Source organism: Symsagittifera roscoffensis, chromosome 10 (assembly GCF_963678635.1).
Source record: "Symsagittifera roscoffensis chromosome 10, txSymRosc1.1, whole genome shotgun sequence".
NCBI classification, from domain to species: Eukaryota; Metazoa; Xenacoelomorpha; order Acoela; family Convolutidae; genus Symsagittifera; species Symsagittifera roscoffensis.
The window spans coordinates 32157705-32175891 of record NC_087071.1 but is presented as its reverse complement, the minus strand read 5'-3'; the positions used below and the strand labels follow the sequence as shown (position 1 = coordinate 32175891).

Here is an 18187-nt window from a genome sequence, read left to right as displayed (position 1 = left end):
AAACAAATTTTTTTCAACTCTTGGGGAAATTTTTTAACAACTTTTTTTGGTATCCGAATTGCGGCCAATTGGGCTTCGCTTTATTATGACACCACTTGAGACTACCAAAATCGGAACGCCAACAAAGACTTACGCCATAACTCCTTCCCACTCGTGGTAACAAGTCGTCATAATAGCAAATCAAAACTAATAACTACATTTTTATTTCCTGAGACCACTTTCTTATGACTTGTTGGACTAAATAAAGTTCATAACGTACCTAATTGAATTCCAATTATTTTGTATTCTGTCTCTGCTAATGTCTGTGATTGTCTTTCCAAATTGATGACTCCTTTTTTCTCTTTTCTGCAAACTACGCTATCTACTAAATGACTTCCATTTGACGAGACTGTAAACAAGTGCTCTTCGTCTTCTTCAACCGTGACATGATTTCTGCCATCTTTGGTTTCGCTGTGACCTTAAGAATAAATCTTTGTGACCTTAAGAACCAGATTATCTCCTTGTTGCAAATGACAATTTTCGGAAAATAGTTTTTTTCTGAGAAGTTTGGTATTTTGAACAAAAAGTTTGCTTGCGTATTTGTCAGATGTTTTGAAATGACTGAACTCAGTTGTGTTTTGTCCTCGTTTAAACATCGTTCGAAAGTTTCATCAATTAAACAAAAACTGCAAAAACTTAAAAATAGTTCCCTGCTACTCCATCAAAAATGGTCATTTTGCGAGATCTTGAGAGATTTTTGTATAACTTTCAAATATCTTGCAAGTAAATTTTTTTCAAGACTCTTGCAGGAACAGTATCTTGCAAGATTTTAGAAGATAAAGATCTTTCGTCAACTAGGGTTTTTGGGGGTGGTATTTCTCATAATGCATTACAAGGCCAAGATGTGCACTGGATAGGCGCACAATTTGGAGTCGGTAGGGCCAGTGGAATCCGGGGAAAACAGGGGAAAACATGTTCCAAAATGTGAGTGGATTCAGTAGTTTCCACGCACAAATACCATGTAACGTAAATTTTGTCGGAACATTATTTATGTTAACAATTCCGTAGCGAGCAATATTGCCCGAGTTGCATATTCCGCGACAAATCTGTTTTCAGCCTGTTGCGGAATCCGCTTACAATTTACAAAATTTACAACGCAGTTTGGCGTCGTAATGTGGTCCAACCTTCAATTCGAAGTCCAAGGGTGCAGTTCCCTGGATGAAAAGAGCCCAAAAAGATGAAAAATATGTAAAATGTAGGACAATTAAGTACTATTTGGCTTAAAATTGGTTGCATAATGATCTTTTAACCTCAAATAATTGATGAGATCTACTGAACAACAACTGTTTTTGACTGACAAGAAAAAGAGTGGTTTTTGAGGCGATTCGATTCATTGCAGTGAACATATGTTGTTATTGATTAAGTTTGTGCAACTTTTTTATATTTCATGTCGCCTTTTTAAAGTAATGGTGATTGATTTTTCCATTCTATAATGTCCAACTGTTACACTGAGGAGAATTCACGCGTATCTGCAGGCCGGGCGTAAGTTTTGATGTTAGGTTCCTGACGCTTTGTTTTTGATTAAGGAAACATTAACTTACAACTTGCTATAGCTTAGAGCAATGGGCTCTATATTTAATCAAAAGTCAGTTCATTTCTTTCCAGCTTGGAGTAATCCTTAGCAATTAGAACAAAATGAAAATCAAAAGTTGCTGATCACCGTTGAATAACTTTTCTATATTAGAGTGAAGAATCAACCGATGCTGTTAATATGAAAAACGTATGAAATATCATACAAGTCCATAGTATTGAAAAATGCTCAAACTAATTCCGTAAAATTTTTGTGATAAACATTATGACAAAAAGCTGGAAAAAAAAGCTTAAAAGTGCTCATAGTGTAAAAAAGTGCTGATTTAGTAACTTTTCTTTTAAAAATTCTATATTTGAAATTGTATGAGTTTTTTCATTGTATGAAATTGTAAAATCATTAACTTTTTTTCAACCTGGGTTTTTCAAATTGAGCTTTTCTTCTAAAAGAAACAGCCGAGGACAACATTAGCCAATATACAAGATGTCTCAGATAAACCGTCCCACAATAAAAATAAAATTAACCCTCTGGGTTGAGATGCCGATAGTTTGATCTAAAAGTAGAAACAAGACTGCTCGTATCAGCCCTGAATGTTCCGACTGCCTTTTATAGTCTATGGAGCAGTAATAAAATTAAAAATTTCAATGTAATAGAATAAAACAAATTTGAAAAAAATGAGCTTTTTTTGTAAAAACATCCCCCACACGCCATATTAAGTACAAATTGATAAATTTTGCTCTTATTAACAATTCAATTATGGAATATAAGCATCCTCGAACTAACTTGGAACGATTTTTAAGACCGATTAAATCTCCGCTTACGCGTTAATAGCGCGAAATATATCCGGCGTTAATTGTCCTAAATTGGCCATAATGGCAATCTTTAAACCACCATAACTTTACAAAAAATGATCACAGGTGAAATAATTTTTCAAACTTAAGCTGAAGATAACAATAGCTTTCGAATGATATGAAACAATTCTGTCAAAAAAGGCTAGTTACAAAGTTGAAATTTGTCTGAAGAAAAAAAACCACCCGAGCGCAAATATGCCGTTACTTTCGTTACAAAAGTCGGAACAATAAATGGAATTATTGTATCTGATGATACAGGCCTTTTCAAGCTGGAAAAGTTAAAATCTAACACGCTCTTTGACCAAAAACTGTAATTAGAACTTATTTTTTGACATCGAAAAATTGTCGTTGAAACACATACGAACCATGCGATCACAAAATTATAAACGCTCACTTCAACTTTTGATCGAAACTCACAGCAACTATTGATAGAAACAAATAAAAACTCTGATTTTTGTTAACTTATAGAGTTTCGAGTTTATACATGTATACATGGAAGGAAAAACAATAATTGATTTTGAGCAACAAAAACTCAAAAGAATAGAAGATACAATTAAATTGCTACTGAGTATAAATTTAAAAATTTCAGCTTTAGTAATGGCGCTGATAATTGAACCATGCGTAAAAAAACTTTAAAAAATTCTGCAACCTCGGGTAAAATGGCTCTTTTTTACTTCTGAAACGATTCATCTGATATTCTTAGTAAAAATTTTTATCTTTTAATTGCAATTTATTAACCTCTGAGTGATTTTCATTAACTCTAAGCTCAATTATTCTTTGAGGAATTCGACTTTACTTTGTAAGTTTTTCTCATCAAAAAACATTTGTTTCTTCTGTCATCATTTTTCGAAAAAATTAAATCTGGAGTGAAAAGACACTTTTGATCATATTTTGTCGTTCTAACTTTTGTAACGAAAGTAACGGAATGTTTGTTCTCGGGGTGGGTTTTTTTCTTAAGACAAATTTCGACTTTTTAACTAGCCAATTTTGGCGGATTTTTTCAATATCATATGAACAGTAATATTGTCCTGAGTTTAAATTTGAAAAAATAATTCACCTGTGATTGTTTTCCGCAAATTTATGGGGGTTTAAAGATTGCCATTTTGCCCAATTTGGGACAATTAACGTGCGATAATTTGCGCTCATAAAGCGTAAAAGGAGATTTAATCCGTCTTAGAAATCGTTCCAAATTGGTTAAAGGAAGCTTATTAGCCAAAATGATTTGTTAGTGGGAGCAAACTCTATCACTTTGTACTTTATATGGCATGTGGGGGGTTGATTTTCACAATAATCTCAGTTTTAAAAAAAAATCAGTTTTTTACATTTAATTTGTTTCATGTTATTACTGCTCCATAGACCTTAAAAGTCAATCGGAACATTCAGAGCTTCACCCTTTACACTCTTCTCCGAGCAGTTTTGTTACAGTTTTATTTTCTTTATAGCCTTTGCTGTCGAGACTGAGCAAACAGCCAGATGAAACAAATTGCTAGTCATTAAAGACATTGCTTTCGCAATAATAGCAAACAGTGGTTTTCTCGCATATTTGATCTGAGTTCTTGTTCCGACTTTCTCAACGAAAGTAACGGAATGTTTGGGACGGAATGTAACGGAATGTAACGGGCTCCAGAAATTGTTGCAAATAGGTTGAAGGAAGTTTACCTGCCATAATTGATATGTAACTTGGAGCGAAATCTAGTTTTTTGTATTTTATATGGCGTGTGGAGGGATGAATTTTTGCAAAAAAAACTCAAATTTAAAAAAAAATCATTTTTTTTACATTCAATTGTTCGTGTTATTCCTGCTCCATAGACCTTAAAAGGCAGTCTGAGCATTCAGGGCCTCGCCCTGATACGAGCAATTTTGTTTATCTAAGGATTCAAAAAATCAATTCTCAATCTTTCGGAAAGTTGTAAGTTTTCCATAATTCAGGCTTACACCCGTAGACGGAAAGTGTGTGTGTGTTTTTAAAGAAGTCTGTACAAGTAAACATTTTCTAAGCTTCTCGAAAAATCCACGTCAAGGTGCTCACTAAAGTCGAGGTGACCGATATTTGCTATGTTTCGGCCGTCTCAACCCAAGCAAGATATGTTTCGACCGTGCTTGCGGTATGTTTCCAGTTTGTGCACAGCACAAACCTCGACTATTCTTTTTTGGTCCAGCAATGACATGTGCTCAAATTTGAAAAAAGGAAACACAAGGTGAGCACTTCGCCACGGCCGGGGGTGTGTTTATCGACTAACGATCGGTGTCTGTAATTAAAGCTGAATTGGCAGAGTAGCAAACGCATCGAAAACGAAGGTTTCTGGCTAATATAATAATTAAACTAAAATTTGTTTTGCTGCTTAAGAATCAGCCAAATAATTAAATTATAATTTTCTATAGAAAAACCCTCCTACTGGGGTGCCAGTTGGGAACGGCTACGGTAAAATGAATGACAATTTTCCCCATGGTTGACCTGCAGTGGGTTGAGCCGGGGGCTAAAAAACAACTGTGACCCCCACTACCCGGCCATCCTAGAGCAGGGGTTGACATCCATTTTGCCGTAGTCGGTCTCAATTTAAAGAGGGGGACGACATTGAGAGCCCTCTTACCGGAACCGAAGTGGGGTTCGAACACACAACCATCATATCAAGAGCCGTTCCCCATTTTCTTACAATTTAACCACAATTTAGTTTGAAAAAATATGAAATTATGTTTTATGTTTACTAAATTTTAGGGTTCAGAAGGCTTATCGTATCTCTTCTTAGTCCAATACTGTTCAAAATCTTGAAGTTGATTATGAAAACTTTAAATTCTACAAAAAATATAGAAAATTTTCAGTTTTCAGACTAATTTCCTGACTGAAAATAATTCTAACCTAATCGATGTATTTCTAATCAAAGTAATCTGCAATTTTTAGCATTGTAGCTGCTATTGCCAACTGATTTCTAGAGCTCCTTGATCAATTTAGTCCTCTGTCACTGCTTAAATTGAATATTTTCTTTCAAGTTTTATTGCAAAAAGAGTGGTTGGAACATTCAAACAGCTATACTTTTTAATTAGATATTCTACAACAGAATCAAAAGCATTTTTAAGTTCTACACAATAAAACATGTCACTTCGCATGTACTTGGTATCTTGTTTTAAACTCTTGAGACAATTTTTTTCTGCACTAATTATCACAATTTTAATATTCTCTCGAAGTAATTGCCGAAGTTTATAGACCATATTTTATTAACTCTTAATTTATTACTGCGGTGCCGTTAGATCCGATGTATAACTGTGCCGACTTCTCCGCCTTCAGCATTTGTCGTTATTGATGCTCTTTGATTGAAGAAAAAAAAAACGTTTACCTGAGGCTCAGACTCTTTAATTCATTTTTTGGTCAATTTTTACTCAAATCATTTGAACGCTGCTGTGACTAAAATGCAGAAATCTATAATTTTGTTTTCCCTCGCACTGTGCCTTTTCACTGGTAAGTGTTTTTGATGATTTTTAAGAAAACAAATTGAAAAAAAAAGAAGTTTTTTCAAAGAGAATGCGCTAAATCTGGCGAGTTTGCCAGTTCTTACTACACCGAATCGACATATATTTTATAATCGTAAGCGTAATTAAACTGAAATTGGTACCGATAAAAAATAATTAAGTGACTCATCTATTTAATATAATAACCCTGTGCTTTGTAATTATCCAGCTAATTAATTCATACCTCTTCTAACTATTGTTTCTACTATAACGTTTGTCAAGAAAACCTGACGATCTAAGGTGAGACGTATAACTTAGGATAAATTACTAAGCAATCAACCAGCAATGATCGCTTAGTAAAGCGATGACTTCTAGGGATAGAAAAAAAATAGTCAAAGAGCTGCAGAATTATTTGCATATATATGTAACGTTTTGATAATTATTTACAATATGACGCTCCAGAATTTATCATAACTAGGAATAATTAAATAAATTTGAAATTGATTTGGATTTTCTCACCTCGTAATTTGTTGGTTTTAATCATTAAAAAAATTGTAGAAAGTCTGAAGGTTGACTTTGTATACTCGGCGACATTGAAAAAGGCAATATGGCAAACTGAGTTCACTCTTTTCCTGAAGAAAACCTGATTGAAAAACGTTCGTCATTTTTTTCAAAAAAATTGTGAAGATTAACTAAGTTCCATCGAAAAGAATGAATCACTTAATCTAATTTAGTCTGGACAAAGTCAATTCTCGAGAATAATTTTGATCATAAAAGTTTTCATCGCCGGCCTCCAGAAAAAAAGAAAAAGAAAATTGAAGAAAAACTCGCTGCATACAAGAATCTAAAATTCAAAACAGGAGACCAATGTTTCATTGCAAATTGCATTCTGACTGGAAAATTGTTTGCAGTGAATCTAACAAAAAATGGGACTGAAATTGAAAGAAGGCAAAGGCTATACCTAAAAACTCAATCAGATATTTTGGTACTTGGTAACTACTTTAGAACGTTCTTTTTCTCCGTCAAAAAAAACCTTTGCAAAAATTCAACAAAACTTGCCAAAGTTGTGAGCTTTTTATTCATTGCAAATATTTGAAAAATTCTGTGCCACTTGACCAGAACAAGCTTACATCAAACAAAAGGAGGATCCATTTTCATTTCAGTCTTATGACCATAAGCTCTCATAGTTTTAGCTATTTTTAGTTTGCCAGAGCAAAATCCATCACGAACACAGACGCAACTGGCCTCAGAGCCTGGTCAGACGAAGCTGCCCGACCGAGGGGACCATACAAGGCCAGAAAATTTGCTGCGAGGGTACCTGGGTTAATGCCGACGCCAAAGCGAACCCTAATTGCTGTGGTCCAAATGTGTACAGTCAAATCGATGACATATGCTGTGACGGAAATGTGATGGAAGATAGGAACGGCCTCTATCAATGCTGTGGATCTCAGATCAAACAGATAAGCGACGGGAGTTGCTAATCAGATTTTCTGAATGATTTGAACGCCAAAATCTACACAATTATCATAAATCCAAAAACGCCAAAATGTTCCTAATTTTGATGATTTCTGGAACGCCAAAGTGTACAAAATTACCATAAATTTTAAAACGCCAAAATATTCCTAGTTATGATAAATTATGGAACACCAATTGTAAATAATTATCAAAATGTACATAAAAATATATATAATTCTGAATCTTCGACTATTTTTGCCTCTATTCCTAGAAGTCATCGCATTCTTTTTTTCTGAAAAACAGTTTTTTTTTGCTTCTGGAGTGGATATTCAGTTTAGTATTGTTTCATATGCAACGCATTGTTTGTAATTTATTACATAGAAAAATGAAAACTTTTCTTAAATTTAAAAGATTCGGTTTCGACATCAAATTTTAAGTTCTTTGCGTCTGCCACAATAATCGAATTAATTCAACTAAGATTTTAAAAAATTGCACGCGATTATATTTAGGCTGTTTGTAGTAATCGTTGTTTCAGAGAAAAATCAGTTTCCCACCACTGATTTAGGCTCTGATGAGCATTACAATATCCATGAACAGGACTGAAACATGAAAGCGGTGAAAACCTCACTCCTAAGGTAGTACTTTGAAGAAACAGGGTTGAACCTTCGAACTCCGAGCTGATTATCTCTGAATCAGCTACAGTTTTAATCTTCTCAGTGAGCTAAAAAAATATGAATCATATGAACCCTCTATCTTACCAGCTATCTACTATAGTGCTGAACTGAAACAGCCGGATAAAATGAACAAAAAAAATTTTTCATCGTTTTTCTGAAATTCGATAATTTTGGCCGAAAAATAATGAGGAAAAAATTGACTAATGATACTAAGTTTTTTATGATACAAATTTTTTGCAAAATTTCGAACCAACATTATACCCTACAATCGAACAATTAAACTCATTTTGTTCAAATTTAAGGAGATAAACAGTGTCAATTCATGCAGGGGCGGATCTAGGATTTTCTCGAGGGGGGGGGGGGGGGGGGGGGATTTTCAAAAAAAAAATTTCTGGTCGACCAAATTGATTTTTCGAGCTCTCCCAACGCATTGTTTTCTTCCTGTTTTGGCCAAACTTTCTTTACCGCAGTAAAAAATTTGAAAAACAGGCTGAAAAACGCGTTTTTAGGCACTTTTTGGAAAATTTTGACCAAAATATTGCGTTTTTTTGGCGCGCGCTCATCCCTCAAAACTAGTATTTTTTGGCGCCTTTAGAAAATTTTTGTGGTCCGTCGCTAGATATGGATATCTCAAAAAAGTACAAAAGGGGGACCCTTTGGGTCGGTAGGGGGTCGAATCTCTGAGGAGAGGGCGTCCAGCAGAACTATAGTAGCTTTATCAGCACAAAAAGCAGTAAAATTCATTTAATCGCTGAAAAATGGCTGAACAAAAAAAAACATTCATTTCAATCAATTATATCATCAGAATTTGGCGAAATTTTGTTTTCTACTGCAAAAAACGTCCCTGCAAAAACAAATGCTTGTGAAACGAGATATTATTTATCAAAAACACACTTGCCCGAGTCGAGGTACATCAATGGTGTCCCAATCAATTCAGCTTGCGCTCAAAACTTGTAGTCTGAACAAGGGTCAAAGTCCAAAATAAATCCGACTATAGTCCCAAACAAATTCTGAACGAAATCGGTAACAAAATCCAGTCATATACGGTAAAAAAAATGTCATTCGAGTAAACGCGTTTAAAGTCTTATGAAAAAATCCAAGTGCTGTCACAATAATAGTAAGCTTGTTTTAAATTATATGAGCAATTAACCAATCATGAAATGGAAAAAAAACCTTGCTCATACTAACCATTGCCACCCCAGAAAATTTTTTCACATACACGCATCAGAGCAATAATTCAAACTTGGCAATTTAGTGAAAAAAAGACAGAATTGTCCAATTGAGCTATCAAGAAACAAAAAATCAAACTTGTGTCAATGCTAACCGTCATATCAACAAAGGAGACTGCTTATGCGAAAAGTATTGATGACGATTATTAAGATGTCCCATATCTTTTTTGGAAGATTCAAACTAGCTGCGCCAACTTCGCAAGTGATTCTCTATGAACGACCCAATGAGACAAAGCGGAGCGTGCAAAATTTGCAATACAGTTAAAACCTTGCATTGCAGGATTTGATAAAAAATGAAAAGTAGGTCTTTTTTTTGAAACTTTAGGCTGAAAAATATAATTGAAAAATTCAAAAAACTATCTGTAAAACTCTCATACGTTTGCCTTGGATAAGGTTCAGAAACAGAGTTAGCAAGCATTAAGAACCAATAACCAAGTGGCGACAAAGTGAAAAAACTTGAGTCGAACCTTTTTAAGCGGAAAACAAAACTAAACAGAAAAAGATTTCCCTACGTGGTCAAATTGTGTATTCTGCTAACTGTTAGCGGATTCCGCAACAAGGACGCTCTTTTTGCTCTTCTTATGTTTTTTCGTTTTCTTTGATTGTTCCGACAAATTTTACCATGCTTAAGGACTTTTCTCTGGATTCCTCAAAATTACACACAGCAAATTGGGCGCCTATCCAGTGCACAGTTTGGCCTCGTAATACTTAAGCTATAAAAGTTTCCTGAAACTGGCAAAAATACTCCTAAAACAGTCAAAAGAACCTGACAAAAATCATCCCAACCCATTTAACCAAAAATGATAAAAATTAGCTAGTCTTAAAAGTGTTTCAAACTACAGAACATTTTTCAATCAAATGTTAAAAACCCAAAATTTGGAAAAAAGCTGCCTAAAAAGTGCACCAGATCATTTAAATTGCATTGAGAAGGAAAAACATTTGAATTGCATTGAGAAAATTTAACAGATTACTTTCAAACAAAAAATAGAGGCTTACATAGGCTCTACTTGAAAATTTTGTTAAATTCTCTGAAAGATCCTCAGCTAAAAATAAAATTTTGAATGCAAACATAGACAAACTTTCGAGTTTTTGTCTCCATGTTTTAATCTTATTATTTTCAACACAATTGATAAATTATTTATGAATGCTGAAAGGGATTTCAGTAATTTTGTAAACATGAAATTCTTTCTCTGTATAGGGTCGTTTTCATTTCCTAGATCTAATTGACTGACTGTGTTTCGTTTTTGAACTAGGAACTTTCAATTAAGCGATTTATTGTAAAATTCGATGTGTTTAATTTGCTTTTATTTTGGTTTAACAAGTTTGGGACACTGTTATCAATTGATTTGGTTTTAAAATAAAAAAATTGTCCATTTCCTTGCTTAAACATATGAAAGCAAAAAATAACATTGCTTATAACATATGTAAAAAAATAACTCAGACTGTTTTCTTTCAACGAAAAAACTCAACCAACAGTTTTTCATTGAAATCTTGACCACAAAACAAAATCTCGGATCTTCTGCAAGGTGATAACTAATTTAGAAATAATGACATTTTTTTTTCATGGAAGCTGATTATGCAGAATACTGTTTTCGCCGTGGAACCTGATAAGTGTGGGAAAAAATGTTATTTGAAATTTCTTCGCTTAAGAGGATTTTGATTGCGCACTTCAGTTACAGGAGAGCGATGTTTGCCTTCCATTTAGCACATGAATACGAATTTTTAAAATCAACCGCAAAAAAAACATGAGCGTGAGCAATTTCAAAAAAAAAGCTCTATACTGAATATTTTTTTACTGAATAACAAACTACAAATCGGAAACTTGGGTCTTCTGCAAGGCGATTAGTCTCCTCGATTCCAAAAAGTATGTCTTTTGAGGAAAAAGGTATTTTAAACAGACATGAATTCACAAATCACAAATAAGTTCATTACAGTTTGTCCAGAATAGTTCTGCTTGCCTTTCTAAGCTCAGGCACATACAACTTTCCTGGTCTTCGGAAAGGCGAGAAAGAGGGTTCGATTCCGTAGAACCTCTTCACTTTTTCTTTTTTGTCTAGTCTGTGTTCGAATGCGTAGATCGTTTGATCTAATTCGTCATAAGTCAGTTCACCCTCTGCTGGTAAGTTGCTACCTGGTCTCGTTTGTCCGTCTTGAGGTGAGGCTGAAACACAGTTAATAATAGCAGCTAGTTTCGGTATTTTTAATAATCTCCCAATCGCCGAGATAACTGATGATGATAATACACCTTTACATTAATGACAAACTAAAGGCTACGTCTACATGAATATTGCACCTAGTAACGATCTCCACTCCCCCCTGCTTCGCATGTGATACCTTTATATAACTTTATATTGCATGTATTAACGAAAAAATTGCAGTTATTGATGAAAATTTTGAAAGCAGAACAATTTTTGAACTTTACATGTAAATACAAAAAAAAGTTCTTGAAAAAATTTGTCATCAGATCGACATCATTTTTCAAATGTCTGCAAAAATGGTTCTTGAAACATTTAAACCAGATCGAAGTCATTTTCAAAATCATTTGCAATTTTTCAGTGTTGCAAGACAAGTAATTTTAACTCACCCAGAAGAATGGGATAAAAAGGCGCGTCTTCTCTAAACTTGACAACATTAAGTTTCTTCTCATCCGCCTGTTCCTGATAGGGCTTCTGGTTGGCTAGTATCTCGAATGTTGCCATGACTACTTTCAGGGTGTTATTTGGTCCCTCTATCTTGGCTCTCAGATCGGAGATGCCGGCTAGCAGGCAAATCTCACGGATCACACGCGAACACCTGAGAAAAGAAAACTGGATGAGGCTTACTCACACTTAGTTTAATTAAGTGATCCTTTGATACAAAAAATTAAACCATAATGTTAAACCAGATTTTTGTTTGAGTTAGATTTTTTTCAGATGTTTAAAGCACTTTCATTCATGCTCGCATTGTTGCATGTATCATTTTCACTTATACTTCTAAAAAAATCGAGATGAATTGAACAACAATAAAAACAACAGAACGCGAAACTTACAAGACGAAACAAAAAAGAAGCGATTGATTTCCATGATGTTTTTAAGTTTAAATTATAGATATGAAACAAATTATACGAAATTGATCTGTTCGAATGGCGGCAATAATTGGGTGCAAGAAAACCAAAACTAGAGAACATAAAACTCAGCTCAAAGGAGAAAAAACAAAGATTGAAAAATAACAAGGACAGCCGGTTGCTGTGCTAGGTAGCACCGAATTTGCCAACCTCATTTATTTGAAAAACTACAAAAAAAGGTATCAAATTAGTGTCGTTTTTTTGTGAGTGGTAAATGTGAGAATTCATTATTTTATTGAAACTAAGCGTCAACCTCCATTTTTTGCAAAGTTAGCAATCCTGTAATTCAAGAGAGTATTTTTCCGTCAATTTAGCAAAAGAAATTGAAGATTATCAGGAAAATCAGGGCAAAGCCCTCAATGGTCCGAGTGCCTTAGAACGTCAATGGAATGGTTTTCAAATGAAGAAAATGATAAATTCAAACCAAAAAGGAACAAAGTATAGGCTGTTTTAAGTTCAAAGTGATAGATTTCGGCTTTAATAACGTAAAAAATAGGACAAGTAGCCTGTCTCAATTCATTTTGGAACATCTTCTGAGCCGGCTTACTTCGCATCTCACAAGTTGTAGAACATAGTCTAGAAACTTGGAACAGTTGGAAACGATTCAAAGAACGCAAGGATACAGAAAAAACTTTTTAAACAAAAATTATTTTCCGAATTTCAAAGTGTAAATATTGTAGTTCTTATTTATGATCCACTCTTTTTTCATAAAACTGACCCAATTTGAAAAAAAAAAAACTGGATCAAAAATTAAGATTTTTTTATTCCGCTGAGCAATCTTAAACTTCAAATCCACTTTCGTACTTGGAGAGCATATTTTGCAATTATAGCCGAACAATTTGACTGAAAAATCATGAGTTAAACTGCAAAAACTCAATTAGGAGCGTGAACAACTTTTAGGACTTCTAAAAAAACGGAAAAACATCAACGATTTATATAACCTCCGTCATGGCGTAAAATAAGACTGCTCACATCAGGGCCAAACCCTGGAGCTTTCGACTGCCGCTCAACGTATCTGTTCAACGTATCTGAAAAAAAACGTTTTGTAATCAAACATTTTGAAAACAATGATATTGTTTTCAAAAGAACAGATTTTTAAAGCTGTATATACCTCCTTATAACTTCTACAGATGCGAGCAATCCTATTTACTTTCAGTTCAACTGTCACTGAACGTATTGATGACATTTATATGGATCATGTTGAAATTTTTTGTTTCCTTTTCGCCAGTTTGATTTTCGATTTTTTTGAAGCTCAATTCAACTCAGTTCAAGGAAGGCAAATTACTCTCTCCAATACCGAAAGAGCAACTCGCGCGAAATGCAACAGATAATTTTTATCCCCTTCACTTCGAAAAATGATCGCGTGAAATAGTTTTGAGCTAAGTCTCACGCACAAACCAATCAGCCACGGACGCTTATTAAATCTCAAAAACTAGCCAGAAACAAAGCAGAGAACCGTTGCTATGAAAATTCCAACGCTAGACTGTGATGATAGCAAAAACGCCACCAAATAAGTGAACACGTTCAATTTTCAATGAACACTTTTATTTGCGGGTTAGGTTAGAAAATACTACGCTAGTTTGGTTAACAACACTGATCGTCAAGGTAATTATGAGCTTCTGAAATATGGGAGGAATGAGTGAAACATCCTTTGTAAGAGAGTCAATGAAAGCAAGAGTCAACTTTGAACCTCAACTTGAACTTCCAAATTTCAAAATTAAAAATATAAGAGTTTAAAAATCTTTGAACTCCAATTGAAACTTTTTAGATAAAATTAATTTAATGAGAGAAAACTGGATCAAAAAGTAAAGTTTTTACTCCACTGGAAAATCTGAAAATTTAATTCCACTTTCGAAACTAGAAGTTGATAGTTTTTGGTAAGCTTGATCATTATGTTGTAAGATAGTGAAGTTTTTCTTGGTTTTGAAAAAGTAAACGAAAAGAACTTGACAAAAAAAAATCAAAAGTCAAACCGCAAAAAAAATCAAATTTGAATGTGAACTAATTTTAGGACTTTTCCTGAAAAAAATCTTCACGAGCTTTATAAGAGCTTGACCATTATCTACGTTCAATGGGTGATTGATTACGTATATCGACTCTTAAAAAACGCCAAAATGAGTGGTACACACCTGAGTCCATGTCCTGGCATCACTCTCCTCATATGAACAGTGGTCCTGTCCATATCAACTGTTGAGTCAGTGTATATTGTATTATTGTTGTGTCTCTCTACGAAGATCAACTTCTTGGATGCATTGTTCTTCGCAATACGCACCGCTTGTGTCAGTTGATCGGCTGAATCAAACAAAAATCATTCGTTTCAAATCAGTAAATTCATCTGCCATTAACTTAATAATGAATATAAAAAAAGACCTAAATTATACTTATGAAAAGCTCAAAAATCATAAAATTTCTCAAAAAAGTGGGAAACACAAAAATTTTGAAAACTTCAACAAAAAGTCAAGTAGTGCTTAACAAAAATTCATAATTTTAAGGCCAAAGACTTAAAAGGAATTCCGAAGTTCTTATTTTTGAGTTATATGTAGACAATTGTTTGTTACTTCTTCATGTACAAGAGTAACTTATTTAGAGAGGCGGATTTAAGGAGGGCAGGGGAGTTGACACCTTTTCCTCAGAGATTCGAGCTCCTCGCCGACCAAAGGCACCCATTTTAGGCCAACTAACCCTAAAATTTTAAAACGCCCAGTATATACTAATTCCAAAGGGGAGCACGCCGAAAAAAAACGCAATTTTATGGTCTAAGTTTTTCAAAAAGTACCCAAACACGTCGATTTTGACCCGTTTTTTTTTAATTTGCCTGCGGCACACAACTTCCGGTCAGAACAAGGTCTTTATAGTGTTCTGGTAGTGCTCGGAAAATCAATTTAGTCGACTTAAAAAAGATCGACAAAATTTTGAAAATCCCCCACTCGAAAAACCCTAGATCCACCCCTGCCTATATACATACAGTTTTTCCAGGAATTAGCCGATTCAAAAGTCAAGCAATCGCCATGAATTCTATGCTAAGTAATGTTAACATTCACATACCTCTTGCAAACGCATATCCAATCAGACCATTTTGATTTCCACACGCAACAAGAACCCATTTCTTGTACACTCTTCCAAACCTCCCTTTCATCGTACAGACTCTTTTGACCTCCAAGATCTTCGTCTGGAAACCTTCATAATCCACGACACCTAAAAATGGAAGTCCGTAGCTCCTTGAAATTTCATGCTATCAATTTTTCGTAGTAAGAGAACAACACAAATCTAGCCATACAAATATAGCTAGAAAAGCCCAGCCGAAGAATTAGATCAGAGGTAATTTTTACAGCAACAAGTTGTCGCATTTCGCTCTACACGCTCTAAAAAAGCAATATGTTGTTGCATACACGCGCTAAAAACAGCAAAAACAATCCAGACTTTAATTACTACGGTTGCTTAAATCAGTTTTTTTAAACCAACCATTGCAAATTAAACTGAAATGACAAATCAAACCTCTTTCCTTCAAACAGCTGGCCTGGACATTAAGAAAAGGTTAAAAAGTTTCAAGTTTTAGCTAAAGATTACCCTTTGGCGAAGGAGCTCCAACTGACAATCCTCCAAGAGATTTCGAGGTCCAGCCTCTAATACTCAAAGGCGCATTATAACTTCTCTTTTTAATTCGTTTTTCAGCAGCGTCGAATTTTTCCGCTTGCTTTTCTCTCATGGTTTTAATAGATCCTAAAGCTTGATCAATACGAACTGTATTGAAGCGACTAGCTGGCGAACGAACGCCACCTCCACTAACTCCGGTATTTGAACCCCCTTGACTTGAAAAACTCCTCAAATCAGTTATGTTCACATCATTAATTAAGTTCAGGTTCCCGCTCGAGCTGCATAATGTTGAAAACTCTCGCTTCGAGTATATTACATTCACGATGTTAACAAAGTCAATGTCCCTTTTAGAACTGCATAACGTTGAAAACTCTCTTGAATTTCGACCAGCTCCAGTTTTCACGAAACCTCGGTAGCCTTTTTGATCTCCAGCATCATTTCTGTTTCTTGGTGGTGATTGATCGGACCTTGAAGTTTCAGATAATTCGTCTGCATTTATAGCTCGTTTCGAGAAGACAAGCTTGCGTGCAGCACTTTCGGATTGCATCCAGGACTTGGTCAGGCCATGCGAACCAGGAAGGGGAACTTCGTCTGAGCCTAAAATACGAATTCGAAGCTAATTCTTGAACAAAAAGTAAGATTAAGACTAAAAAGATAACTCAAAATGGTTTAAGTTAATTCAGTTTTGCCCATTAAATGAACATAGCCAAAAGACAGCAAGAAAACAAGAAAAAAACTTTTAAAAAAAAATTTTTGAACTTTCGAATTTCAAAGAAAAACTATCCGGCCTTAAAGCTCTTTGAGTATCAAGAACAAATTATAATCGACACTTTTTAGATAAAATTAATTAAATTTGAGAAAACTGGATCAAGAGGTAAAATTTTTATTCCGCTTGGAAATCTGAATATTAAATTCCACTTTCGAAAACTGAATGAATAGGTAAAATTTTTATTACGCTGCGCAATCTAAAAACTATATTTTAAATGCACATTCACTAGATGTTCAGGTTTCTCATTCGCCCTACTTCCACTCTCGTGATTTGAGAACCTATTGTGTTTTCCTTTGAGCAGATGAAGATAAATTGAACTTAAAAAGAAACTATAACTCAGACCGAAAAATCAAATTTGATCCAATTGTTGACACCACTACGTTATTGACACTTAGAAAAACACAAATTATTGAGTCCTTTAAAACTTGAGACCAAAAAACTCTTATTGGGACCGAAAAATTATTAAGACCGAAAAATAAAATTTGATCTGAAAAAAAAAAGTAGAATCAACATGACCTATACAAGTGTCTTCACAGCGTTATTGATACTTAGAAAAACCCAAACTATTGAGTCCTGCAAAACTAAATTGTCTTACTATATAGTTAATGCCAAATTCTTGGCAATATCCTTTTCGGTCAACGAATCTGAACGAAGTTAATTAACCTAAAACTGCTCATTTTCACGTCGAATTTCATCTTGTTACTGATTTCCACACGTAAAAACGGAACCGACAAACTAATTAACCTAAAATGCTTTAGTTTTTGACCAATTAGATTGCTCAAGGCCACCGATTTTGCCAACAATTAGTCATTAACTATATTTTGCTCACCTCCTTCGTATGCCTTTTGCATCTTCTCATTGTAGTGGGCAATCTTCACAGGGGCATTCAGTCCCGGCCATTGGATGCCCAATTTGCCCGTGCCCACTGGCCTGCCGAAGTTTAAGTCCTTTACTGCTCGTCTAATTAACCGCTTTCCACCTTTAAATGTTTACTTGGTTAATAAAGAGAGCGGTGGCGAAGCGGATATGTGTCCATCTCTGAATTGAAATGACTTAAATTAAGCGGACAAAACCAACAACATTATATCGATCGAAAGAAGCCGCTTACACAGCCCAACAAAATTTTCCGAGAGTAAAATCTTTAAAATTTTGGGCAAAACGTTTGAAACTTTGATAAAGATTTTGAGTTTTATATATTAAAAATTACCTTTTTGGCTGCCAAGCAAAATTCTATTGTTATACAGGTCTTATCATTTAAGAACTTTTTTGGACTGTGTAAGAGCCTTCTTTTAATTAAAAATTTTATATCAATTAACTTGGTAGATTTAGCGTAATTTATGATTCACTAAAAAACCAAATAGACTCATTTTCATTTTTGAGGTAAAATTTAAGTTGCAAATGTCGCAAAAAAAATGCACCAGAAGCATTCTGGTGAAACTCTGAACTTCTGTTTTCTTCACTTTTTGTCTAATCTCAATCCAACGTAAAAAAAACGCGTTTG

At 34.5% G+C, this 18187-nt stretch overlaps 1 protein-coding gene across 1 annotated transcript in view; it reads right to left on the bottom strand.

Moving 5' to 3' along the window:
• Window positions 1-11091: 11091 nt before the first annotated feature.
• LOC134855658 (uncharacterized) overlaps window positions 11092-18187 on the bottom strand; it is a 323097-nt gene continuing 316001 nt past the window's right edge. Inside the window, exons 3-8 of the mRNA XM_063872228.1 lie at window positions 17516-17665; window positions 15891-16514; window positions 15369-15518; window positions 14453-14615; window positions 11805-12013; window positions 11092-11381 (exon numbers count right to left, since the gene is read on the bottom strand). Of these exons, the coding sequence (XP_063728298.1) occupies window positions 11149-11381; window positions 11805-12013; window positions 14453-14615; window positions 15369-15518; window positions 15891-16514; window positions 17516-17665 (1529 nt within the window). The 3' untranslated portion in view covers window positions 11092-11148. The remainder of the gene's footprint in view (window positions 11382-11804; window positions 12014-14452; window positions 14616-15368; window positions 15519-15890; window positions 16515-17515; window positions 17666-18187) is intronic.